Consider the following 27255-nt stretch of genomic DNA (forward strand, 5'->3'; position numbering starts at 1 on the left):
ACTCTAAGCCCATCTTAATCGCCTTAATCACACTCGTGCAGTGGGAAAAGGCTTCTCCACTCCCATTGTGAAGTTGTTGTGCTTTTCTCCACTAGACCCCGGCAGCCATGGCAAAAGCAGCAGTGGGTTTGTGGCTCCTTTTGGTTTCGATAACTCTCCTTTTGTCTCAGGTCTGTACAAATGTGAACTCTCTACCTCGTTTTTTTGCTATCCAGGGTTTCGCATTCCACTCAAAATCGTCACAAATCTCGATGATGCAAGTAAAGAAGCATCTGGAACCAACTAATCCATGTTTGGATTAGTATAATTTTTGTTTAAATGGTCGCTTAATTGGGCACTCCACAGGCTTAAATCCATCGCAGATCAGACGTGGTTACAGGGCTAAGTAATAATTCATTAAGGTTTTTCGGTGAGCATACAGTGCTTAACAATGCCTATTTGAGGTTTATGAGTGAAATTCCATCTTATGGTGGGCGTTTGATTGGTTGCAGGCTCTAGCTGTTGATGCGTCTATTTCAAACCAGGATGACAACCTCATCTTGCAGGTGTGCACAGGCAAATTACTTGCAGTTTATGTATGAATGGTAGAAACATGCATGTTAACGGTATAGGACGTGTGTGTTTATGGTAAACACTTGTTTGTATATGGTATACCCATGCGTGTCTATTTAATCTGATTGCTTGCAGACAGCAGGTCCCCTTTGGACAAGTAACCTACTCATGCATGCTAAAGGATGGCCTGGCAGTAGCCTGTACTCAGCGTTAGGGGGTTTACACACCTCCCCGCCCATGTAAAGGGTGTGAGAAGGCAGGTGTTGGGGCGTGCCCGCTTATTCAGGGTCTGCCTGCACGCATCCTGAGGGTCTTCATACATTTCTGGGTTCCCATCCATGGAGGCAGCCTCGGAGTTTGCGACGGGGGTATCATCATAAACCATCGAGGGACCATCGAGGGCCATCAAGGGAGGGGGAGAGTGAATAAATCATGTCACAAAAGAAGAGATTTCACTTGAGAGAGATCTCTGCTCAGCTGGGGAAAGGGAAAGAGATGCGAATACCATGAATGTTATGATTTGAATTCACACTTCACTCACTACATGCAACCATGGTTCCTGCCCATGTAGATCATACCATTAAGCACTCTTAGAGCACGCGTCCTTTTGGGCCTTTTCACATGTGGTGAGAATACCAGATTGAAGGTGTGTCTTAAGACCTAATAGTCTTTTCAAGTGGGTTTAGAGCCCTAAACCAATGACCTGCTTTGCCTTCAAGGCAAAGGATGAATGAGCAGATCTTGGGTGCACATCCTTTTGTTAGGTATGACAATGGGGAGAGAAGAAATTGGAGTGGCAATGTTGCCTGCCCATCAAATAGTTTGATGCTTTTTGAACAAATCGAGTTGGCACCACTTACAGGGTCAAACCCTCTTTATGCGTATTAAAGCTATTCTTAACTTATGTCACCTTGCAGCCATCTCTTGTGGACAAGGTGAACAGTCATCCTAATGCCAACTGGAAAGCCGATTTGAACCTCCGATTTGCAAATACAACTGTAAGCCTCCCCATATGAGCAAAGTTTGTTGAGGAAATTTTGAGGTTGGTGAAGGTTATAATATGTCCATTAATGCAGGTGGATGATTTCAAAAGGCTGTTGGGATCACACGTGGATACTGAAGAAGGGAACATATATATTCGTACTCACCCTCGCAACCTAAAGCTCCCGACAAGCTTTGATGCAAGAGAAGCGTGGCCACACTGTGTTTCTCTGCAAAGCATTCTTGGTTAGTTTTCATTGCATATAGCATTTACACATCACATTATGAGAGTGTACATTATTTAATGTAAATTTGGGTTCTGAACTCATGACTTTATTACATGGTTTGCATTTATAAGAATTCACAGCCCTTTTTTTGGCCCTCACGTGCTCACTGTCAGCATTTTCATGCTAAACAAGCAGTCTTATTGTTTTTACAAAAGGTGATGTCTTGTTTTTTATTTTCCAACATTATTTTGAAACTCTACCCGAATATTTTGATGCTGACATGGCTGGTGCTTGAAAATGGGTGATTCAGATCAGGTACCTTGAACTTGCACTATTAATATACAGCACCAGATTTTAACCTTATTGTAACAGCCAGTTTTTGACAAAGCTTCTATTGTTGTTGTTGGCGACGGTGATGATGGTGATGGTGATGCCGATGATGGTGATGGTGATGGTGATGGTGATAATGATGGTGAGTGATGTTGATGGTGATGATGATGATGGCAACGGTGACGGCTATGGTGGCGATGGTGGTGGTGATGATGATGACGACGATGCTGATGGTGATAATGACAATGGCGATGATGGTGGTGGTGATAATGACAATGGCGATGATGGTGGTGTTGATGATGGTGGTAATGGTGATGACAGGGACACTGTGGTTCTTGCTGGGCTTTTGGAGCAGTTGAAGCTTTATCTGATCGCTTTTGTATCCATTACAATGAAGTGAGATGAAGCTTATTTATTTCTGTTGTTTGATGCTCCATGTCCAAGATGCAGGATGCAATATACCTTGAAGGATCCTGTTGCTTATTAGACATGGTTTTGGATTTTGCAGACTGTTACCTTGTCGGAAAATGATTTGCTGTCTTGCTGCGGCTTTGAGTGCGGAAATGGTTGCAATGGGGGGTTCCCCTTACGAGCTTGGCAATACTTTGTTCGCAGTGGTGTCGTAACAACAGAGGTATATCTGGATCTATATGATTGAAGGGATGACATCTGATAATGACCATAGAATCCTTTAAACCTGACTGCTTTTTGACATAAAGATCTTTTCCAGCCTAGAATTGTTTAACAAGTTACCCTTGGTTTTGGTCCTTTGTTTTTTTCCCTCCCGATTAGACCCAAGATCCTCCTGTAGTTACCAATAGCAGTTTCCAATCTTGGTTCTCCCTCTTCCAGCAAAATTCTCTTGGTTTTGGTCTTATGCTTCCTATCGTTCAAATAGAGGAATCAGTTTCCAATCTTATGTTTTGGAGGACTAGCAAGATGCGCAGGCACCTGAATTGTACTTTTGCAACATCAGCGGCTCAGCAAAGTGGGGTTTGAACTTGGGCACCCACCTTCAGAGTCGAACTCCTTACCAAATGGGCTACACTGCCCTTGCCAGTCTTCCTTTTTTTTCCCTAGGAAAGAGATCCCTCTACTAGTTAAAAATCAGCAGCCAGAGGGCTAAATGTACATGCTCATAACCCTCTTAAGAGGCAAAAAACAAACTGGGGATGGCTGGCCACTCTCAGAGGGAAACTACCTCATACAAGGGGGGGGGGCAAAGAGCCACACGGGCAACCCATAATGCCAAGCAATGTCGCCAGTCTGATCAGTGAGAAAGGGACCTGTGTGCCATGTGTGTAGGAAGGCCTTTGTCATCTTCACATGCGATCCAACCCACCCTGAAGCTTCCCCCACTAACCGCAGACGATATGAATGATGCCAGTCCAAATTGAGCAGATGGTCGTTTCCACGAGGGGTGAGAGTATCCTCGATGGCCTTGTTACAACGGGCCCACCATATATTGATCTCCCATCTCAGACTGGTGCCTGGAGACTCGGGCTCTGCCGTGAGAGTTGGAGGGCCTACCCACCTGCTGGCTCCTCATAAAAGAGAGCAGGGCCAGCCTCAGTCACCTAGGTTACTACCCCCAGATGATAGTATGTGGTGCGGACCGTGCCGTAGTATAAGGATCCTCTACCAAACGTGGTGCGCTTTGGAACAATCCCAAAGGCAATGCAACTAAGATTCCGTGGGGTGGCTCCATTACACACACTATGGTGGTTGTCGTCCGGTGGCCAACCTAGTGCCAACAGTGAGGCTGCAGTGGGCTAATTGCCAGAGGAAGAGTGTGACCTTTAAATGTCCCACAAACGCTTCCAAAAATCTCCGAGATAGCGAGGGGAGATGCCCTTGGGGGCCTAGTGGTCAGCGGCTGGGGCTCTATCTATCTCATGAATCTGGATCTTGCGACCCACCCTTAATGTGTAGTGAAAAAAGAGGGTGGTAGGGCTCTCTGGGCTTAAGGGATCGTGTCATTTCCACTCGCTTAGATCCCACTCGATATGAGTCAGAGGTCGGCTCTCTTAAATCCAGTCACTAGGAACTGTCCCGGGCCACCTTGGCTGGAGCAGGGTTGGTGTGCCACTAGTGATCATGGAAGCCGAGAATCCTTACCGTTCAGCTAGGAACTGTCCTGGGCCACCTTGGCTGGAGCAGGGTTGATGTGCCACTAGTGATCATGGAAGCCGAGAATCCTTACCGTTCAACCACGTACAGGATAGGTGACCTTTTTGGCAATTCAAAATCATCAATAGACACCTAACGATCTTTTCTCTTCCATTGAAGAGAATTCACCATATTTTAATGCACTTCTTGCAGAAATGCGCAGCACTCTATCCACTCTACAAGTAGTAAGAAGGATAACCCAAATCAAATATAACGTAAAATGTGCATTTGAATTGAAAAATTGTATGTATAAGGTATAAAGAAAATACCTTTCACTTTCTCCACAGATGTGGTGACTTGTTTTAGCATGCTATTCTTCCAGAACTGAATAGCATCATCAAAGCCATACTCACTAAGAGATGGACCTTCAATAGATATACGCATAAGTGCATCCACATTCTTTGTATTCAAGCAATTCCGAAGCCTTGTTTTGATCAGGTTTTGTACACTAAGCTCTCTTTCACATGCGGTTGTACCTGAGCAGTGCAACATTGCAATGTAGGCCAATCTCAATAGCATTGGATACTTATCTCGACTAGTCGAGTTTTTGCCAAAGTAAGTCAATTATCTCTCAAACTTTTACCTTTCCACTCATACGGTTCTTGAGCCTTTCAATATTGATACTCCATTTTCACTACTATCTTGTCAATCAGCGCATGTAGTAATTGTCCATTCTCGAATGCCTTCTCTTCACCATAGAATGATGGAAGTGCATCTATCTTTGTGAATCCATAGCGTTTTAATTCCAAACCACTTGGAAATGTGCATGGTGTCAAAGCTTTAAAACATCCCATAAAATCCTTTGCGTTTTCTAAATCTCTTCCATCAAAGTCTCTGTGAATAAGAACGGATCTATTGATGTTTTCTTGCATTGAAGCACGAAGCGCTGTAAGCTACCTATCTTGAGGCCCGTAATGAGGTATAATATGAAAACCCATGCTGTCAAATGTGGCAGTATTGATATCAACAATATGCTCTTCAATAAATTTCAACAAAATGAGCCGTATTTCGGCGTCAACAAGACCACCAACTGCTATAAGTCCTTTGAAATATCTAATTCAAGATAGCCAACTTCATGGCAGACATTCTCTAAAATGTCTGCCATGCAGTGAAGACTATAAATTGACTGAAAGCTGTATACTCTCCCAAATAATGTTGGATTGTGTGCCTTTAAGAACACAAGTAGGGGTTCAAATGACTCACATACTTTGTGAATTACTGTCGACTTGCCCAACCACCTCACCCATTATGCAGGTCCCAGACTTCAGTGATGATCCCATTTTATCCCAGCTGGCAGCAAGACGGTCTGTGAATGAAGGAATAAGGGGTGAAATTGCATCCTCATTATTTCCAGTCAAAAACATGTCATCCATGTAGAGTATGAACATAATCAAAATACCATGATCCTCTTTGACATATGCATGAATTTTCTCATACCAAGCTCTTGGAGCTTGTTTGAGACCATAAAGTGCTTTGAGGAGCTTGCACACTTTGCCTTCTTAACCATGCATCACAAATCCAATAGGCTGACTTACATAAACTTGTTCCAGCAAGCCCCCATTAAGAAAAGCTGTTTTTAATTTTTATATCCAATTGATGCATTTTCCATCCATGATGGGCAGCCAATGCAACAACACATCTAATAGTCATAAGCCGAGAAGTAGGTGCAAAAGTCTCATCATAGTCTATGCCTTTTTGTTGGGCATAACCTTTGGCCACAAGACGTCAATAGTACCATCAAATTTCCGTTTGACTTCGTACACCCATTTTGTGCCAATGGGTTTCTTGCCCAGAGGCAAGAGGCAAGTGACAAGTCAACTAAATCCCAAGTGTTGTTCTTATTGATAGCATCCATCTCTGATTGCATGGCTTCCATCCAATGCTCATTCTCTTGAGCCTCTTCAAATGAATATGACTCACCTTCATCAAAAAATAGTACTCACGCATAATACATTTGCATGAGTTCTTGAGCACTTCTAGAGCTAGCCCGTGTCCTCCCAGGTAGAGGAGCTGAAATTTTGCTCTCTTTCAAAGTACGAATCAGCCAACGAGGCATTGTTGTAGCTTGTTGCATGGCTGTCCGCTCTTCTTGAACAGCTTCTTGTACAACATGAGGAGTAATAGGCTGATTTGGGGGCTGGTTTTCAGTACCCATAGGCTGTCCAATATGCATTTCTTGTGGTTGGTCTGATGTTCCATCTATGCCCAATGGGATCAGCCCCTCTGTTATGACCCTGTGTTTTTCCCTCTGGAAAACAAGCAGGTGGGCACGGGATGCACAGTGGGGATAGGCATGAGTTGAATGTGAAAAGGAAACTCATAAGTGTGGCCAGCACATGTGTGAAAGGGGACAAAAGGAAATTTTATTGTTTATAAGGTTTTTAAACCTTTGATGCTTAAAAATATTTTTATTTTTATTTTGAAAAACATGCGTTTCTTTTAACCTTGGCTTTTGGCGTTTTTGAGAAAAAGCGCATCGTTTCTTTATATAAGGAAGGTGGTGGAGATTCGTAAAAGTGTGTGTGGTGGTCGCCGTATGGATCTTCAGGGGTGGTGCTGCTGCGCAGAAGCCAGGCGATTGCTGCTGCCGCCACCAGGAGTTGCCGCCACCGCCACCGCCACCAGGTGTTGCCGCCGCCGCCGAGTGCCGTTGCCGTGCTGCGTTGCCGCTGCTGTTGGCTGTCGCTGTCGTGCTGATGCTGATGCTGATGCTGCCGCAACTGATGCTGATGCTGATGCTGCCGCAACTGATGCTGATGCTGATGCTGATGCTGCCGCAACTGATGCTGATGCTGATGCTGATGCTGATGCTGATGCTGATGCTGATGCTGATGCTGATGCTGATGCTGATGCTGATGCTGATGCTGATGCTGATGCTGATGCTGATGCTGATGCTGATGCTGATGCTGATGCTGATGCTGATGCTGATGCTGATGCTGATGCTGATGCTGATGCTGATGCTGATGCTGATGCTGATGCTGATGCTGATGCTGATGCTGATGCTGATGCTGATGCTGATGCTGATGCTGATGCTGATGCTGATGCTGATGCTGTTGCTGATGCTGATGCTGATGCTGTTGCTGTTGCTGTTGCTGTTTGCTGCCGCTGATGCTGTTTGCTGCCGCTGATGCTGATGCTACTACCGTTGCTGTTGGCCGCTGTTGCTGCCGCTACAAGGTGATGCTGCTACTGTTTTCACTAGTTGCTGCTGGGCGTTGTCAGGTGGGCTGTGAACAGCTCTGGGCGCCAGATGGATTGCTGCCAGCGCATGCATATCAAGAGTGCTATATGCATGGGCTGCCAGCATCCAACGACCAGATAGGTGGGCAACCAGGCCAGCGACGATCAGTTAGGTGGACAGCCAGTTGGGCAGTCAGATGGACGCCAGGTGTGGGAAAGCGGTGCAGAGGATGTCAGGAAAAAAGACACCAAGGACAGGAAGTAGTCAGCCACGAACAAGAAGCAGTTGAAGTGTTATGGTGCAAGAGATGGGTTGAAGGTTATGGCTTTCGACACTTTCTCACCAGTGGTATCTTCACGGAGGCTTCATGGGGTTCGGAAGGCAGCTTCTTTCTATGTTTAGCAGTGGTGATCTACTATGCTTCATTAGGGACTTGTGCTTACCACTTGGATGGAGTACAAGCAGGTTTTGGGTGCCTGTGGATGTATCAGGTGAGGCTCAGTTGGAAGTGGAGGAACTTGATAAGGTTCTTATTCTCGAGCAGATACTGGCACACTAGGAAGGAAAGGTACAAGGTAGAACTATTCACTGATGGATGCGAAGTGGATGGAGGAGGGTGACTTAGCAGATTCACCTCAGGTATTGCAGCTTTATCTTGACGCCTTTGAGTTGGAGCCGACTCTTGTGACGGCTCATTCAGGTTCAGCAGAGCATGGCTCTGGAGTATTGCCTGATGCTCAAGAGGGGGGTAGCACCTCCACTCCCTTGTTATAGATAGGCTCAGTTGTTATCTAGGAGTCGCTTGGTGACATCTTTGTATTCACCCGAAGGTACTGAGGCTGACAGTACATCTGCTTATGGGACTTCTATGATATTGTGTACTAGTCACATGAGATGGTGAAGTTGGGTATGGTTCACAATCGGCCGCACCATGAACTATAACTGTAACTATGGATAACTCTGTCTACATCTATAGGTAACAGAGATAGTTTTTGCCTTTGGAATGGCATGGTTTGATTGAGCTCAAAGTTTGCAACAACCTGAGCTAACACTCAACCTGAGTTAACACTTCGAGACTCTATGGAGGGCATAAGTCTTGCGAGCAGTCCTAGAGTTGGTTTGGTTCATATATGGATCAAACTCTATATGTGCATGTATTTATACACTTTTTGAGGTATTATGGTATTTTGGTGCCATTGGATCTTGGTACCCTTGGAAATACATGTGTAATACTCTGGATGTGTCAGGATGAGATGCATGTATGTTGGAATGATACATGAGGTACTTTACCATGTTCATGGTGTATCATTGAGTGTGGCTCTTGCGGGATGGCCATAAGTAGAGTGTGTTAAGCATCAAGAGGGACATATATGGGAAGTACTTCGTGGATGTACAGTTTAGATGCATCGAGTGCTTTCATATGCTCATGTTTTACCATCAGTCGTGGGTCCTGCGGGATATTCATGGGTGTAAGGCTTGCGAGCAACCCTGAGACTGTTATTTTGGAGTGGGTAGAGCATCTTCAGGAGCATATTGTTTGCGAATGCATATATGTGTCATGCATATGTTGTCATATGTAGAATGATGCATGGTTTTGTTTTTGGCTAACACAGGTTACGTGTTTCCACTTGGTTTTACACGTTTGCTACAGGTTCCGAAGGAACAAGCAAGAGTTGTTTGTCACTTTGACGTGACGGTTTGGCCTTATTGTTTAGGATGATTGTTTCATCACCCAGATACACTGGAGGGGCATTGCTTTGGTCATATGGGGAATCTTTCTTCATTGGATGCTTACTGTGTTATTGAGTGCAATCGAGGACGCTTGCTGTTTTTCAAGAGGGGGGTATGTTACGACCCTGTGTTTTTCCCTTTGGACAACAAGCAGGTGGGCATGGGCGCGGGCACGGGCATGGGATGCACAATGTGGACAGCAGGCATCAGTTGAATGTGAAAAGGAAACTCATAAGTGTGGCTAGCACAAGTGTGAAAGGGGACAAAAGGAAATTTTATTGTTTATAAGGTTTTTAAACCTTTGATGCTTAAAAATATTTTTATTTTTATTTTGAAAAGCATGCGTTTCTTTTAACCTTGGCTTTTGGCATTTTTGAGAAAAAGCGCATCGTTTCTTTATATAAGGAAGGTGGCGGAGATTCGTAAAAGTGTGTGTGGTGGTCGCCGTATGGATCTTCAGGGGTGGTGCTGTTGCGCAGAAGCCAGGCGACTGCTCCTGCCACCGCCAGGAGCTGCTGCTGCTGCTGCCGCCGCCGCCACCAAGTGCTACTGCCACAGCCAGGAGCTGTTGCTGCCGCCACCGAGTGTAGCTGCTGCCATGCTGATGTTGCTGCTGCCGTTGCTGTTGGCTGTTCCTACCGTATTGTAGCTACCGTGCTGATGTTGTTGCTGCCGTTGCTGTTGGCTGGTTGCTGATGCTGCTGCTGCCGCTGCTGTTGGCTGTTGCTGTTGCTGATGCTGCTGCTTCTGCTGTTGGCCGCCGCCGCTGCCGCCGCCGCCGCCATAGGGTGATGCTGCTGCTGCTGCCGGTGGTTGCTGCTGGGCGCTGTCAGGTGGGCTGTGAACAGCTCTGGGCGCCAGATGGATTGCTGCCAGCGCATGGATATCAAGAGTGCTATATGCACGGGCTGCCAGCATCCAGCAACCAGATAGGTGGGCAGCCAGGCCAACATCAGTTAGGTGGACAGCCAGTTGGGCAGTCAGATGGACGCCAGGTGTGGGAAAGCAGTGCAGAGGATGTGCACACAGCAGTAAATTTGGCCAAGCACTAGTGGACGTGGAGCAGGTTACTTGCATGTGACAGCCAGGCGGGTGGTTCCCTGCATCATGGAGCAGACCGCATCGCTGAGGCATCTCCACAGCCAGACTGGATAGGCTTAGACCAGCATGATAGAAGCGGGTCTATGAGTTTTTGGCATCGTGATGGGATGGTGCATATGTGGATTTATCTGTCATGGAAACAGGACATTGGTCTTTTGAGAAGAAACAGGACTTTGGTATCGAGGAAACAGGCCTATGGTTTATGGATACAGGTCTATGGTTTATTAGATACAGGTCTTTGGTTTCGTGTGGAAAGCATGCCTCTGGATTCATGTGAATAGGTTCTAGTTTTTCTCGAGGTTACATGCAAGCTGTGACTATAGGAAGGACATGTGGTTTGGTTCAACACTACTGCTGTTTGGGAAAGGGTTGTGGGATCCATGGTAGAGATGGGGAAGACCTTTTCTAGCAGGAAGGTGTCGTACAGGTGTGCCTTCTCTATGGAATGCTTTGCTGTGATAACGAGTTCTTATTTGGAAAGTCCTGGTGAAAAGCTAAAAGGGATCCTATTGGTAAAGGATTCGACAAGTTGTACTTTGTACTCATATTTGATCAAGTAAAGAAATACCGCAAGGGGCGCCACTGCGTTTTGGGGCCAATCGGTGTCCTTGTACTATTTGCAGGAGTACTCTAGCTCCCCTGTTTGTTTTCTTTTCCAGGTTCTCATGGGTGATGAAGTGTTGTGTGTGCGAGTGTTTGTTCCACCGCCTATCAGATTTCTAAAGGCCGGTTACACCCTCAAACATATCATGTGGACCATTTTCAAAGTGTTTGCTAAACTTTGCAAGTGGTTGTGCTGAATTTTCAGCAAATACAACATCTCTACTTTCAAAAATCCTTTGATTGCATGGATTATAGAGACGGTATCCCTTGCTACCACTGATGTAGCCCACAAATATGCATTTGGCTGCCTTGTCATCTAACTTGCCTCTAAGCTATGAAGGCACATGAGCATATGCAAGGCAACGAAAAATTCTGAGATAGTCAACTGTAGGTTTCCTATCATACCAGACCTCAAAAGGAGTGATGGTCTTCAAAGCCTTTTTAGGACACCTGTTCAAAACATGTGTAGCACACATAATTGCCTCCATCCAGAATTTGTGAGGCAGATTCTTGCCCTTAACCATACATCTTGCCATCTCCATCAATGACTTGTTCTTCCTTTTTGCCACACCACTTTGATATAGTGTGTAAGGCAAAGTACATTGATGCTTTATGCCTCTTTATGCCAAATATGCCTTAAATATCTGACATGTATTAGATGGATGGTCATTCAATGTTCATTGTGACAAATTTATGAATTTGCAGCAGTTTATGCGCCACAAAGCTCAGCTGACAGGGCAAATATATGGTCGCAAATGTTGGCTTATCCCTGGCTCCATAATGCATTCCTTTGTGGAGATTTTAAGAATGCTCCATCTCGTGAATTTAATTCCACTGGAAGAACTCATATGCTTGGAGCTGAACGCAGAACATGGAATGATTTGCTCTCTTCCTGCAATATTTTGGACCTATGGCAGCATGTATTCCCTCGTCTGCAAGGGTTTACCTTTAATCACAATGCTTTTCCACATATCTGGACACGTCTGGATCGCTAGTACTTGTTACATGCAGACCAATACGATGATTTTGTTTGCAAGCTATGGATTGATCGCTCCATGTTACTCTCTGATCATTCTCCTTTATGGTTAGGCCTTTATTTTGATATGCCACATGATGTTTCTATTCTTCAGAAACATAGGCTGTTGCTTTTAAACAACAGTTATCTTGTGCATGCTGATTTCAAGGAAATGGTTTTACAAGCCATTGAGCCTTTGCCCCTTCAAATGCATGAGGATATTGACATTGCTTGGTTTCAATTTGTTCAGCGCATGCAGGCTGTGATCTGTGATTATGGTCGTTATTACATGGCCGACTTGCGGAATCGGATCAAGCAGGCTAAAGAAACATGTCAATCTATGGCTGATCTCGCTCAGTTTCGGGTTTTAAATACCAATGAACAAGAATCTTTAATGCAAGCTAAGCACTTCCTCATGCTAAATGATCAGAGAAAATTGCAAAAATGGTTGACACGTTCGCGACATCGAGCTATCATAGATAAGGGTTGCTCTTCCAAAGATTTTTTTCAAAAATCTACATGCTTCAAGACAAAAGGAATGCATCAGAAGGGTGAAAAAATTTGATGGTCAATGGACTCATTCTTTGTTGAAGCTCTCGTATATTGCTAGTCAGCATTTTGCTGCTAAACCGCCAACTACTTCACCTAACATACTTAATGCTCGTTATGCTTTATTGCATCATGTTCGGCCCATTATTTCTCCACAGGATGCTTTGGAATTAGAATCTCCGTTCACTGATATTGAACTTAAAGATGCTTTATGTTCAATGGGTCGATGGAAATCTCCCGGATGGGATGGATTGACAGTGGATTTTTTCCATGCGTTTTGGCCTCAGCTGGAACAACCATTGCTGTATATGATCAATGAAGCTTGGGCAAATGATGCACTTCCATCTTCTTGGAAAGAAGGATTGGTTAAGGTTTTCCCTAAACGGGATCTTTGTGAAGCCTTTTCTGATTGGAGGCCCATTACTCTTATGCCTGTCATCTATAAGCTTCTGACTAAGATGTTGGCAAATCGTATTAAAGGATTTTTACATGATGGTTTGCATCCTGCGTAATATGGTTTTGTGCCTCGCAGGCAAATCAATGATAATTTGGCTAATGCTTATATTGCCATTGAATACGTCAAATACACAAAGCAGGATGTACTCATTTTGCAGGTTGATATTGAGAAAGCTTTTGATTCTGTGCATTGGGACTATATAGCTATGACTATGAGTTATCTTGGTTTCGGTGCAAAGTGGCAAAATATTGTGTATTGGCTCTATAATGACAGTGATGCTTCTTTGATTTTGAGCTCTTCTCTATCAGATTCTTGGAAATTGGGACGTTCAGTTCGCCAGGGTTGTCCGCTTAGTTCCTTGTTGTTTGCTATTGCCACATATCCTTTTCTTTGCTACTTGGATTTTTTGCAAGCTACAAGCATACTTTCCTGGCTCAGACTTATGCTGATGATTCTTTTTTTATGCCCAAGAATACGCAACAAGATCTTCAGAGATTAATGGAGGCTTTGGAACTTTTTGGTCTGGCTGCTGGTTTGAAAGTAAACTTCCGTAAGTCTACCTTGCTTGCGCTTAATGTACAGCAATGGCATCATGTATTGTGGCCCGGTGGAATACCTCCTGGTGGACATATCGTTCGTCATTTGGGTTACCCTTTGGGTTGGCAGCTGTCATCTTCACAAATGATTCAATGGGTTATGCTAAAATTGAATCACAAAATTGATTATTGGCAGCTTTCCACTTGGCCTCTTCATGTACGTCTCAGGATAGTGCAGGCTATTGTAATGGCTTACATACAGTTCTTTCTTCCTTTGATTATGTGGAGGAAGGCTGATATAGATCGGTTTATGTCTCTGGCAATGGCAATTGTGTGGAAAACTCAACATCGTAAAAAGGGTCTTCGTCTTTTGTCAATGCCAAAGATGTGTTCTCCAAAGATACATGGTGGCTTGAACATATTGAATATTCATATTCATGTGCTTGCTCGTAAATCCACTTTGCTGTTGGAATTTGTACAACAGCGCCAGCCATGGGCTATTATGTTGGGTCATATGTGTATGTCTATGTCTTCACCTGCTTTTGGAAAGTGGACTGTCACGTATTGGGATGCAATTTTCAGCCACTTCGATGGAAAGATTGTCGGCTGCCCTCTTTCATCTAAGTTAATTTTTGCCTGGAAACAGGTTACGCAATATCGTTTTTGGAATCCCAGGCTTAATGCGCAATCTTCTTCGCTTCGCCTTGAAAGTATTCATTGGTCAAAGGCTTTTGATGTACCCTTGGCTCTACGTGAGCCTAGGAAGGCATATTTCCTTTCAAAGAAAGGAGTTTATCTTATTGATGATGTTTTGGATGCTGGTGGCCATGTGCTTTCTTTTATGGTTGCCGCCAGGAAATTTGGTCTGGGGATGCATTATAGATCACTCTGGCAGCTTATTCGAGAGCTTCTTGCTCCTTTTGAACCAATTGCAGATTTGGATCGTTCTGATCGTTTGGTTGATTGGAGCCTTAAAAGAGAACAACCTGCACGAGGCCCTTTATCAATGGCTAAACTTTCGGTTCATTCAATATATCATCTCTTGTTGCCTGCCTCTTGGGTTCAAGAACATGCAAATCAGATTTGGCATCTTCATAAAAGTCAGGCTTGGTGGAAACAGCGGCTTCATTCTCTTTGGAAATGCAGTCTTCCTTTGAAAAGTAGACTTTTTTTATGGAGATGCTTGATTGGAGTCTTGCCAGTCGGCCTTTTCTTGGCTAGGTGACTTTTGGCACCTTCAACTTGTCATAGTTGTGGTGCTTCTCAAGAGACAGTCTTTCATCTTTTGTGGAGTTGTCCTCTCACCAGGACTTTATTGGATCGGATTGCTGCACGTTTGAGAGCCCGCTTCCGACAGGCACCCTTTGGGAAATACTTTTGGATCTTCGGTCTTCTCCCTTCACCCCTTAGATCCTATAAAGTCTTCTTTGATTGGGTTCGCTATTGGGCTTTATGGACTACCTGGCAGTCTCGCAACAGGATAGTTTTTGCTGGGCCTCATTTGGATACTTACTCATTCTTCCGTTCCTCTCTTCAGCAATCTTTATATGACTGTCTCTCTCTTCATGAGATTGACTCATCTCTGTATGCTCTTTTTACAGATTGTTTTTAGATGTTTAACTATGTTCACACTTAACATAGTGAACACTCTAGTAGTCTCCCTTGTATATGGTCTTTTTGGTGGGTTTTCCTCGTTTTGAGGTTTCCCACCTGTAATTAATGACATGAAGCTTTACAAAAAAAAAAGTGTGTGTGTGTGTGTGTGTGTCTGTGCAGGCTAGCTGCCCTCCTATCCAACATTGGTATCAGAGCTTGGTTAGGGTTAGGGTTAGGGTTACACCCTGCTGCCTACTGTACTGAGCACTGAACACTGCTCGATCACTCTTGTGTGCCGCCCCTTTTGAAGCTGCGAACTGCGACCTATTGTACCTGTGCGCGACCAGTTGCTGTGTGTCGTCGTCAACTCCTTGCAGTTGCCGCCCTACGCCCCTTTGCAGCTGCTCGATCTGTCATGCACCGCCCCTTTGAAGACCGACTCGACCACCTGTGCACTGCCCTGCGTCGCCTTGCTATTGCCCTATGTGCCGACCTATGCCCCTTTGCTACTGCCCGAATGTAGATCTGTTTTTGTGCGTGCCTTCTGCACCTCCTCGAAATGTGTCCCGACTGTAACAATTCAGTATTTTATTGTTATTTCTACAATTTCTTCAAAATTTTAGAAATTGCTAAAACAATTAGCAAATTGGCTGCGTTAATTTTGGGGCTTTTCACCATTGAGCTTGAAATTGCAATATTGGCACACATTGGCATTGATTTCATCCGATCAGGTGCATCAATGCACTAGAAATTTGGGGATTTTGCAAAAATTGACACTATTTGCAAGTCTATCATAGACATTTGCAGGCATTTTGGGTGTTCCAGTCACATTTAGTTGACATTGGGGCATTTCCCTCAATTTTTTGGGCATTACAGCATTTGGTACAAGTTTTTGAAGGAAGGTAGGAAAAAGTCGTCTCTTTGGCTTTGGGTTTGGCTGAGGGTCGCGAGGATACAACAAGGATACACCCATTAGAGTGGATACACAGCCAAGTCACTAGGAGACGACGAGAGCCAGACATGAAGAATACAACGACAGATAAAGAGAGGAGAAAGAGTGGAGAGGAAGAACAGCTCAGAGTGAGTAGGTGTGGGCTGGGCCAGAGCAGATAGAGTGAGTGTGAATCAGAGGATCAGCTGAGGGTTGCAGGAGGCAAGCCTAGGATCTCTGATTGAATCTCTATTAGAACTTGGTGCTACCTAGGACATGCTCAACTGCAGTTTGTGTTTGAAGAAAAAGACAGAGAGAGTGAGTGAAAGAGAGAGAAATCTGCAGAAGATGGTTGCAAAATCCAACAAAAAGATTTGAAGCTGTGGAGATGAAGATGGAGACTTGGAGAGCTGAGCTACCTGTATAGGTTCCCTCTGTTTTTATGTTTTTTTTTTTTGTTTGAGCCCAAAGTCTCAGGGTTGTTAAGATTGGTTTTGATTTAGAAAATATGAAGAAAACAGAGTGCTTGGGTTTGAACCTGTTGTGAGTGGATGGTTGAGTTTTTTAATACGGTGTTTTGGTTGTGGTGGTTATGATGTTTTGATTGAGATTGCTAAGAAGATCAATTGTGAGTGATGTCTAAGTTAGCGTTGGGAGTTGGCTGATTAAGGACAGGGTCAACTTAGGGTCAACAATGGTCAATTAGTGTCAGTTGAGTGTCAAGATAAGTCAATTGAAAGTGTAGAAGGGTAGAAATAATCTTTTTGGGCTAAGAGGAAGCTAGTTAGGGTCAAATCTGAGAGCCAGAAGTCTGTCAAAGTCAGACATAGTTTTTGTGAGCTGGAGGATGTCAAACAAGGTTAGCTGATGTCAGATAAGGGGTTGTAATGCTGAATCATTGTGGGATCTAAGGTGTTTGAGGGTTTGTACGTGTCACATAGAAGTGGGAAGGTCTGAAGTCAACTAAGTCAAGGGTGAATCAGACAGGAGTCAGCAGGCACTCAACAAAGGGGTGTTGACATGATCAGCAGTGTTCTGGAGCAAGGGATTTGAGGGTTGTTGATTCTGGAGGAAAATATGGGGGTTTAGAGGACAAGAAGCTGCTGCAAAGTGTGATAAGGTCAGTTGGGGTCAGTTACAAACTGCCAAACAATGAAAGAGAACTGAACTTCACAAATATAGGATGCATAGGAACTAAAGGAAGATCATATATGCTAAAAGGTGGATACAAAGCTAGAGTAGGCAGCATGAGGCACATTGTAGGTGCAGCCAATATCCCTGAATATGCGAAAAAATGAGATGATGCAACTGAGGGCAAAGCCCATGCTTATATAGCACCTAGAGAGCCTAGTCGGCCGACTGGGGCATAATGTAGAATATGCCAGAAAAGATGCCGAAAAATGTGAAAAAAATCCAAAAGAAATATAGAAAAATTTTCAGGCTGGGAGAGGTCCTCCAGAGATGCAAGAACAACAGGGAAGCACCCAGAATAGTGGAGATATCCCTCCAACAGCCAGATAAGGTCAGTAGAGAGCAAATCAAAGAAGGTCAGTTGATGTGTTAAGACTGAAGATCAGGGTTGTTGAGAGTCAGGTCTGACCCATGTAGACATTTTGGTGGGTTAGCTCATTCAGACTGAGGGAGTTTAGGTGTCCGATTGCTTCAGCAGAGGGTCAAAAGATAGCTATAGGGCTACTGGGTGTCTTGAGCTGGGTGTTTTGAGTGATTTGGATGCTGCAAAGGCCGGATTCTTTTCGCTCTTTCCATGTTTTGGTGCCCCCATTGAGGATCAGAGAGTTCTTTTACAGGGCTTTGATCAACAGGTTGGAGACCACTTGAAGATCAGCTCAAGACCTATGGTGGGAGCAGGGTACAAGTTATTCAAAGGAGGGGTGAAGATGTGGACCAATTCCTAAGGAGAATTGAATTGGTAGCACTTAGCAACAGGGATGAAGATGCTTACAAATTAAGAATGATGGGATTGCTTTTGGAAGGTGCAGCCAGAGAGTGGTACAAAGATGTGGCTACAAAGGAAGAAAGAGGGAATTGGGACCGATTGAGGGGAGCCTTGAGAAGGAGATATGGAAAAGTTGACAACACAGAAGATCTTTGGAGAGAACTAAGTAGGTTATATTAAGGGAAGGAAGAAGAGATTATAGCTTTTGTGAGTAGATTTGAAGCAGTTTGGAGAAGAATTCTGAGGGTTTTGGAAGAGAATGAGGTGTCACCAGACTTCCTAAAGAAAGACAAATTCATAGGATTGTTGCATGGGAGTAGTAAAGAAAAAGTGGAGCTTAAGGATCCAGATACTTATGTAGAGGCAGTGAGAATGGCCACAGAGCAGTGGAGAAAGAAGGGGAGGAAATAAGAGTTGGCAAAAAAGGAAAGGGAATCTATCATGCATGCTAGACATGACCATGCATCATGTAGGCATGTGGTGGAGTCTTTCCCTGTGGACATGCATGTGGAAAGGGAGCCCCGTGTGGAGGCTCCCTCTCCAAGGGTTGTAGAGTCAAATAGAGGGCAAGATGGTCTTCATCAAGAAATCCAGAGATTAACTGAGCAGATTGGAAACTTGAATCTTGCCATGCAGGTTATTCAACAAAGAAATAGAATGGAGCATGTCGAGTGCTACAATTGTGGAGAGAGGGGTGACATAGTGCCTCGATGTCCTCAAGCAAGAAGAGAGCCAGGAGATATATATCCTATTATTCAAAGACTAGAGGGTAATAGGGATGTTGGCAATAGGGATGGAGTTAATGGGAATCAAATACTCGGACAAGAACAAGTGCAACCTCAAGGTCCATCAAGTAATGTGAGGATGCTTGAAGCAATTATGGAAGAGGAAGATGAGGCTGATGTGTTGGCCAAGAAGAGGACGTGGATGCAAAGATCAGAGTTTGAGGATTCAGGTAAGGAAACAAGAGCCAAGAAGAAGCAAGAGAAGGGGAAGGCAACCATGGAACAAGAAGAATCTAGCAAACAAGGAAAAGCCAAGGCTAGAAGAAGGAAAATTGGCATGGATGACTTCCTGTTACCCTCAACTTACGTGTCCATCGAAGTCGGGACAAAACAGCCACGCCGAGCGGCCTGTTTTGTGACCACGTCCTCCGTGCTGCCGCTGTCAAACAAGACAATGACTCTTTGGCCACCTATGTAGCCAAAGGTCTTGAGCAATTCATGGACGTCCTTCTGCTTATCTTTGAGCTCTCGGCTAATGATTGCTCCAACTGAAGCATTGGGATTTGAAGAACTAGGCATTGGGGTCTGTGTGGGAGCTGGACTCACCACGGAAGCTGTGGAGGCGATTTTTGGAGCGGTAGTTTTCTTAGGACACTCTCGAGAAGTGTCCCTTTGTATGACAAAAGAAACACCTACCTCCTTATAGTGAGCAATCTCCTCAGCACTAAACTTGCCACCAGTCTTGCCTACCTCCGCTTTTTGGTATGGAGTAAGCCTGGATGCATTGGTCAAGTTCTAGGAGCCAGAGGCTCCCATGCTCTGTCCTGGGGAAGACCCCGTCTGGTTCTCGCCTTTTCCCCCCGAGGTGGTAGCCTTGGGAGTAGCTTGCTTGGAAGTCTTGGGCTTGCTATCATTGTGCTTCATTTCAGCACTCTGCGCAAGCGAGAGTGCATCTTCGAAGATGGCTGGCCTAAACATACGCACCTCCCACTGGATTTGCGTTTCAAGGCCATACAGAAATTGCCCTTTCTTGTCTGTATCAGATAAGCCTAATTGCAAACATAAGGTTGAAATTCTATTGGCAAACTGAAGGACTGGTTGTGCATTCTGACGCGCTCCCCTAAACTTGTCTTCGAGTCGCTCAAAGTAATGGGGCAGTAAAAACCGCTGCTTAAGGTCGCAGACAAACTCGTAGTTTACCATTGTACTTACTGAAATTCATTTTCTCGGGAAAATGATTTGAGGAAGCCGCTGGTGTCGGTCTTGCATCCAAAGCCACAAGGTATCGCTCACATGGCTTCGTCTTCACGTTGTCGGATCTCCAATACACGCATCTGCAACTCAAGCATCGAACTCGGTTGTGGTCGTGACCCTTCGAGTGGGTCCCTGTGTAGAGGATTTGGAATCTGGGATACGGAAGGAGAGGGAGGAGGAGACGGAAAACGCGGCGCTAGAGAACAGGTGCGCTCTTCCAAAGCCAGTATCTGCGCCTTTTGCTCTTCCAACTTGGTACTCTGGTCTGTGATTGCTCGCATCGTCTGTTGGAACATCTCTTTAACACTCATGCCTGATGCCCTAGCTAGGCTGCGAAGTGCACTTTGGTCCCAAGGTTCTTGGTCTCTCTCGTCGTCGAAGCTCGCCATAGCAGGAAAATGCACCTCCTTTCCGGAGCGCAATTTGACCATCCACACTATGTGCAGGAGACTTCCGGAGGCTAAAAACCAACCGTCCTTCCGTCCTTCAAGGGACAGGAGTCACTCCGAAAGGAGTGGTCCACCGAGTCTGAAAACCAACCACACGAGCGAGAAAAAAAATTTGGTTTCTTGCTGAATCTTTACACTTGAAGCATGCTCTGATACCACTGTAACATGCGGAAGCTTCGAGGGAGATCGGTAACTTCAATGCTAAAAAATCAGCACACTTGTGGCGACAAAAATAACGCACAAAACTAAATGTAGATGTGCAGAAAAATAGAGAGAGAGAGAGAGAGAGAGAGAGAGAGAGGGAGGGAGAAGAGGACACCGTATTGGGTCCCGAATACCCCTGTAGGGTCCCCATCACGAATGGTGTATTTGCTTTTATTAGAATGATGCAAATCTGAAAATAAAAGACTGATGGATCTCTGCCCTTGACCTTCAAATCTTCACCCTTACGTTAGCTTCTCCCTTGGCTGTCCTGGCCCTTGAGTAGCTGCAGCACTTTGTGAATTATGAGATGAATGGAATGATTTATGTCTTGGGTATTTATACCCTCTACTGGGTGCTGGTCGGCTGTATTAAAACTAGGCGGCTGTTTATAAAAAAGCCTCACGACTGTAGAAATAGCATTTAATGCTATTAAACCTTGCGCATTCAAACCAGGCTGGCTGGCCAGCATGCGCATGAGCCTTTGGCTGCTGGGCAGCCTGTGTGGGCTGCCCCACACCTTGCCAACAGGCCTCTAAGGGCTGGATGCCCTGTCGGCTGCCTGTCTAGGGACCCTAGGGCTGGCCTACAGCCCTTCCAGCCCATCCCATGGCTTGTGGGCACAGCCAAGGCCCTCCTAGTCCCTATAGGGGTGGTTCTACACCTCTCCCATGCCCGCATATCTGTTCTTGGGGTAGCCCTATGGGCTGGCCCCATTCCTATATGCAAACCCTAACTGTCTACACAGTGGTTTGGCATCCGGTGTCATACTAGATACAGAGAACCACTTACGTCATTCCAGAGGGAGACTCACAGTGCGGACTGGCACTGTTTCTATGCAGGACAATGCACACCTGATCTCCGACGACTGGAGTGGAACCCTGGCTGACTCATCCCAGACTGGGCTCACATGGGACCAGTTTTCCATCCCAGGTCCTACACCTTCTATACAGATATGTCTACGTGGCATCCAAGTGCGGGATGCACGTGACATACATTCTTGGTAACCAATACATGACGCATCATATAAGCCCTAGTTATCCCCATTGAGTTTGTCCTCTTGAGACAGCATGCCAAAGAGGTCATTGTTACTGTTGGCCATGACAACACAGCAAATCTGTTCACATGTCACCACAAGAGTAGGCAACGTCCAGCAAAAGTGTAAGAATGCGGGAGATAAATAGCAAGATAATCAATGGACTGAAAGGGAACTCCTTCACCACAAGAAATACATATGCATGTCCCAAATCTGCAAGTGTACTGCACAAAATTCAAATCTGTCAAAGTGTCCACAATGGCATACATATACTGCAATAAACCACAAATGTATACATGTGCCGAAATGGGCTCAATGTAGAAAAGCCCCAATTTTTAGACAGCCAATTAGACCAAATCTGAATCGGCACCTATAAATCTGCACCTGTAAACTTGCTAAAGTGTCCAAATGTGCAATTGTCTACATCAACACGATCGGCTTACCTTTTTAGCAGGCACATGGCCTTTACACATTATCCACCCACTTATCCCAGCTAATTGGATTGATTTCATACTATGTTCACAACCTCGGCCGACACAAAGGTGTATATCCAGGTTTTAGAATAGCATACGTACATCACAACTTCATATCTAACAAGATTGTGCTAGCTCCTAGACACTATCTAGAAAGAAAATAGGTTTCCAAAAAAACTGCATGATAGATGTCATAGAGAGGCCAACCACAATTACTTTTGCATCTACTTGTCTCTGCCATTTTTCAATCTGCCTTTTCCTCCTTTAAGTTTGTCCATGTCTTGACTGCATAGGGCACAAAAAACCTGTCAACAGCAGACAAGGGAAAAAGGAGAGAAGAAGGAGAGGAAGGACAACAATGGGGCAGCTGGGGGCTTTGACGGCAAAGAAGGGCTGGTGGAGAAGGGTGACAAGGAGGTTAGGGCACGTGGTGATGGGCAAACGGGGGAAGACAGGCGGCGGGGGACTAACGGAGGTTGAGGGCAAGCAAGCGGGCAGCACTCGGGCGGGTGTGCAAAGGTGGTCATGGAAGGCGAGAGGCGCGCAGGCAGCAGGAGGAGGGAAGCGAGGGTGCTAAGGCAGGCAAAGGTGGGAGCAAATCATGGGATGGGGCAGGCGGGAGCACCGGCTGTGCGGGAGGGGGGGGGGTGACAAGGTAACGACATGACCAGGGGGTGGGGGGCTCTAGCTTTGGCAAAAAGGCCAGTGCCAGTCTTCTTATGCCTATTGCCATTCACACTGTCCACCACGTCCCCGTGCACACCTGTATACTGTCCAGAGAAAAACACAGGGTCGTGACAGCAGCCAGCAGCCAACCAACTCTTCAAGAACTAAAGAGAGAGAGAGAGAGAGAGAGAGAGAGAGAGAAATGAAATGAAATGTGAAGTGTTATATTAACGTCTTCAAAAGGCCAAAGTGACCTATGAGACCAAAGTTACAACCATATGACATCTGATACACTATCTGGAAAAGAAAAGAAAGGACTGAAGTTAAGTATCTAGCCCTATAATACCTCAGTAGGGAGCATCCGGAAGCAGCAACTAGGGAGAGTGGGAAGCTAATGCTACTAGTCAAAATGGGGTACATGAATACATGAATATGGGGGAGTACAAAAGTGACAGTGAGTACAACAGTATATGGCTGGAGTGGTAATCATCCTAGGAGCTCTAGCATGGGTCTCTGCCGGATGGCCTGGATATCTGCCATAGTGAGATGCCTGGTCGGACGAGCCCGATGCCTCGCAATGATGCTCTGAATCCTCCGGTGTAGGCACCGTCTCTGATGTAAGGATACGCGAACCCTCGGGCGTCTGGAATGGCTTGGCCCTTTTCTCACGGATAGTGGTGGTGATCCCACTTGGCATTATAGACCTATCCCCCCCCCCCGCCCCCAGCCCCCTCTATGAGATATAATTAGTTCCACGGATCTCACTGCACTAACCATGGTAGCCTTCTCCTCATAGAGCGGCCAGCCGGAGGGGAAGTGCATCTTTCTGCTTTTTGAGTATTTGACCTGCCCTGTACATGAGGCGAGCTTGTATCTAGCCCTTCATGACTGTTTTTCATTAACTAAGAGAAGGATCTTTTTCCCGGGAAAAAAAATGACCATAGGTCTAGGAGTGAAGCTTGGGAGTTCGTCGTTATTCATTGAACCTATTTTGTTGTCTTAAAGGGCATTTATAAAACCATTTGGCTCTAAAACTTGGCCATATAAACCAATTCCTTTCTTTACGCGCGGGTGTGTGTGTGTGTGTTGGGGGGGGGGGGGGAGGGGGGGAGGGGGTTGGTTGTGTCTGTCAAAAATGCTTATGAGAGCATTTCTTTTGCCTCGTCAATATTTTGCATGAAATTTTATCTAAACAACGACTGTGCTAACCAGTGGGCTTTATAATACTTGTTTTCAGTGTGCCCCTTATTTTGATGCAGCAGGGTGTCAGCACCCTGGCTGTGATCCTCTCTACCCAACTCCAGAGTGTATGCAGGAGTGCAAAGACAACGCAGATTGGCAAACAGCGAAGCATTACGCGTCGAGCGCATACAGAGTCGGATCAGATCCATATGACATCATGGCTGAAGTCTACACTAATGGGCCTGTGGAAGTATCTTTTCATGTTTTTGAGGTAAGTGATTTTATTGTGTAATTTTTACTTGAAGCATGCACGTCATAGATATAAGCCTAGCACTTCATGCATGCATGTCACACACACACACACACACACACACATACATACATACATGCGTGCATGCATACATACATACATAAAAGCATACATATTTACATGTATGCACACATGCATACACATATGACATGCACACATACATACTTACATATAATATACGGATACATACATACATACACACACACATAGATACATACATGAATACATATACATACATACACACACACATAGATAAATACATTTTCACATACATACATACATAAATGGGTGCATGCATATATACATGCATGCACACTTAAGAAATACGTACATGCATGCATGCATGCATGGCAGCCATATATGCATACGTACGTACTTACATACAATCATGGATGGAACATACACGTGCATGCTTGGCAGGCATATACATAATAAATACTCACATAAGCACATGTATGTATGGCAGACATACATGTATGTCTTTTGTACATAAATACATACATACATTCATGCATGCATGTTTGGCATACATTCATACATGCATGTACACGTACATGGCATACATTGTTAGGTAACTTGGTGGAAGTGGTTTTTTTAATTTAGTATCCATGCATACACACATACATGGCATACATTATTGGGTGATTTAGTGGAAGCATTTTCTTACTTAGTAAAACAATTCAAAGAATGGGGTACCAAAATATTGACTGAGCCAGGAACTGTGGCCGGCAAGAGCTGGAGCAGCCCCCCGTTTGCGAACCTGCATCGCCTCTCCCCCCTGTCCTCCTTTTTCTGACACGGAAACATAGGGGAAAAATAGGGGGAAAAGGGGATTTGCTCCTTTTGGCTGGCCAACCCTGAATCCACCCTTATGGCACCCTCCCTGTGTGAAAATGGGCTTGCCCATAATCTGTCAAGCCTGCCCATTTATGGCCAGCCCAGCCTGCAGCCCAAAACACACATGTCTTAGTGTCCATTGTGAACGGTAACTTGGGGTATTCAGCCTTGCACTTGTAATAGTTCTAGACACGACTCAAGCTTTGCCTGGGGCCGACTCTTAGCCTAACAAGCAGCTTAGATCTCTGAACTTAAAAAAAATCCTAGTGGATGAAAAAATGGGGAATATTCTCCTTTTGTCTGGCCAACTTTGGATCCATTCTTATGGGCTCGTGGGCACTCTCCCTGTATGAAATGGGGCTTGCCCATAGCCTGTCAAGTCTCCCCATTTTTGGGCCAGCCGGGCCTGCTGCCCTTTGTGTCCGTTGTGAATGGTAACTTGGGTATTCAGCCTTAATGGTTCTAGACACGACTAATCTTGTGAGCGTCCGGCACTTGACCTAAGTAGCTGCATGGATCTCTCATCAGGACACAAAGCATAGAGCATCCCGCTTTAGGTCTTTGAGACGGTCTTCTAGAGCTCCCGGCTTGTCCATCGTTCATATGGTTATGTGCCTCTGGTGGCTCTTTCCTGTCATCGGTGTGCATCTACAGTATCCTGTGTATGCAAACCTTAACCCTAACCTCACTCTCACTCAAACTATTGCAGGCTCACAGCTGGTTTCTCCCAAGTACTCACCTAGGCTAACTTCTACATGTCCTTAGCTGTCTTGACACATTTTTTTTGAGCACTGATTCATGTGACATACATACATAGACACGTACATGTATGCATGCACGCACATGCACATGCACACACATACCCAACAAACATTCACACGTACACGTACACACATTTTTGTAAAATGCGACAGGACTTCGCCCACTACAAATCTGGTGTTTACCACTATATATCCGGCGACTACCTTGGCGGCCACGCTGTCAAGCTGATTGGTTGGGGTACTACGGATGAAGCTGTTGATTATTGGGTATGCATTTTCATCTCTCAATTTTGCCATCGTGGGGTCTCATACTTGATTCTAACTTTGAATTTTCAAAAAAATTTATTATTTTGCAGCTTTTGGCCAATTCTTGGAACCAGCAATGGGGTCAGGTAATCTATTTATGTAGTAGAAAGCTGCTGAAATGATCCTTACTGTGTGCCATTCCATTTAAGTCGGTATAAATTGCATGTGAAGTGTGTGTTGCACAGCTTGGTAGTTTATATATGCATATGCCAATCGTGGGGTTTGCATGCATATCTTTTGTATGTAAATTGGCTCCTCCTCCTCTTGAGTATGAATGATGTGAGTAGGAATGTCATAGCTTGTCATCTATGGTATGCAGACTCTCATGACATGTGCCCATGCATGCATGTAAGCATCTATGCATGTACGTATGCATGTATATTATGTATGCATGCATTCATGCTTGCTCAATTAAAATGAAGACCAATGAGCTTAAGGTGATACAAATGAGGAGCATAATGATGGTTTTCTGACCTATGTGTACTTGCATATATGTATGTCTGTATGCAGTAAAAGAGACCAATGAACATATGTTGAATACAAACATACGTATCATATATATGCATACATGCATGAGGACCAATGAGCATAAGTTGATTAATTATGTTTTTCTCAACTCGTACATGACAGGCGTATGTGAGCTTGCATTTATGTATGTATTTATGCATTCAAAGAGACCAATGAGCATAAGTTGATATAAAGGAGTGTTGAAGGTTTATTCTTGATGTGTGATTTGCATACCTCTGCAGGATAATTATTGCTTAATTCTTTTGTGTGTCTTCCTGTGTGTGTATCCTTGCATGCATGTATGTATGCATCTTTGAATGTATGCATATAAGAGAAGGAGCAATAAGCATAAGTTGATACAAAGGAGGAGTTTTAAAGGCTTATTCTTAATTTGTGATGTGCTTTTAACTGTTCAGGATGGTTACTTTTTGATCCAAAGAGGTGTGAATGAGTGTGGCATTGAAGGCAGTGTGGTTGCAGGAATGCCAGCAAGCCAGAGCCTACTGGCAGATTCATAATTGGTTGCAAAATATTTTTTCCAGTTTGCATTATTTCAAATTCAAGAAGTGCAAGCCATGTTTCGGGATTTTTATTTTATTTTTTTGTTTTGTACAAAAAATATATATTTTTTC

General features: G+C 44.7%; 1 protein-coding gene across 1 annotated transcript; it reads left to right on the plus strand.

Annotated features, from left to right (window-relative positions):
* Window positions 1-27255, plus strand: LOC147631874 (cathepsin B-like protease 3). Its single transcript, XM_086808429.1, has 11 exons — window positions 1-170; window positions 492-538; window positions 1463-1550; window positions 1629-1779; window positions 2071-2075; window positions 2412-2486; window positions 2599-2724; window positions 23958-24173; window positions 25964-26077; window positions 26167-26202; window positions 27040-27255. The coding sequence occupies exons 1-11, from the start codon at window positions 108-110 to the stop codon at window positions 27139-27141; spliced, it is 1023 nt and encodes a 340-aa protein (XP_086664555.1). The 5' UTR covers window positions 1-107; the 3' UTR covers window positions 27142-27255.

The sequence above is a fragment of the Cibotium barometz genome, chromosome 14 (genome assembly GCF_041138505.1).
Source record: "Cibotium barometz isolate CiBa-2024 chromosome 14, ASM4113850v1, whole genome shotgun sequence".
In the NCBI taxonomy this organism is placed as follows: domain Eukaryota; kingdom Viridiplantae; phylum Streptophyta; class Polypodiopsida; order Cyatheales; family Cibotiaceae; genus Cibotium; species Cibotium barometz.

Bases quoted from the DNA above. Each gene is read 5' to 3' on its own strand.
- LOC147631874 (XM_086808429.1), top strand. From the start codon at position 108: ATGGCAAAAGCAGCAGTGGGTTTGTGGCTCCTTTTGGTTTCGATAACT. The intron at 539-1,462 runs CTTGCAGGTGTG...AACTTATGTCAC, and splicing joins AACCAGGATGACAACCTCAT to CTTGCAGCCATCTCTTGTGG. The intron at 2,725-23,957 runs GTATATCTGGAT...ACTTGTTTTCAG, and splicing joins GTGGTGTCGTAACAACAGAG to TGTGCCCCTTATTTTGATGC.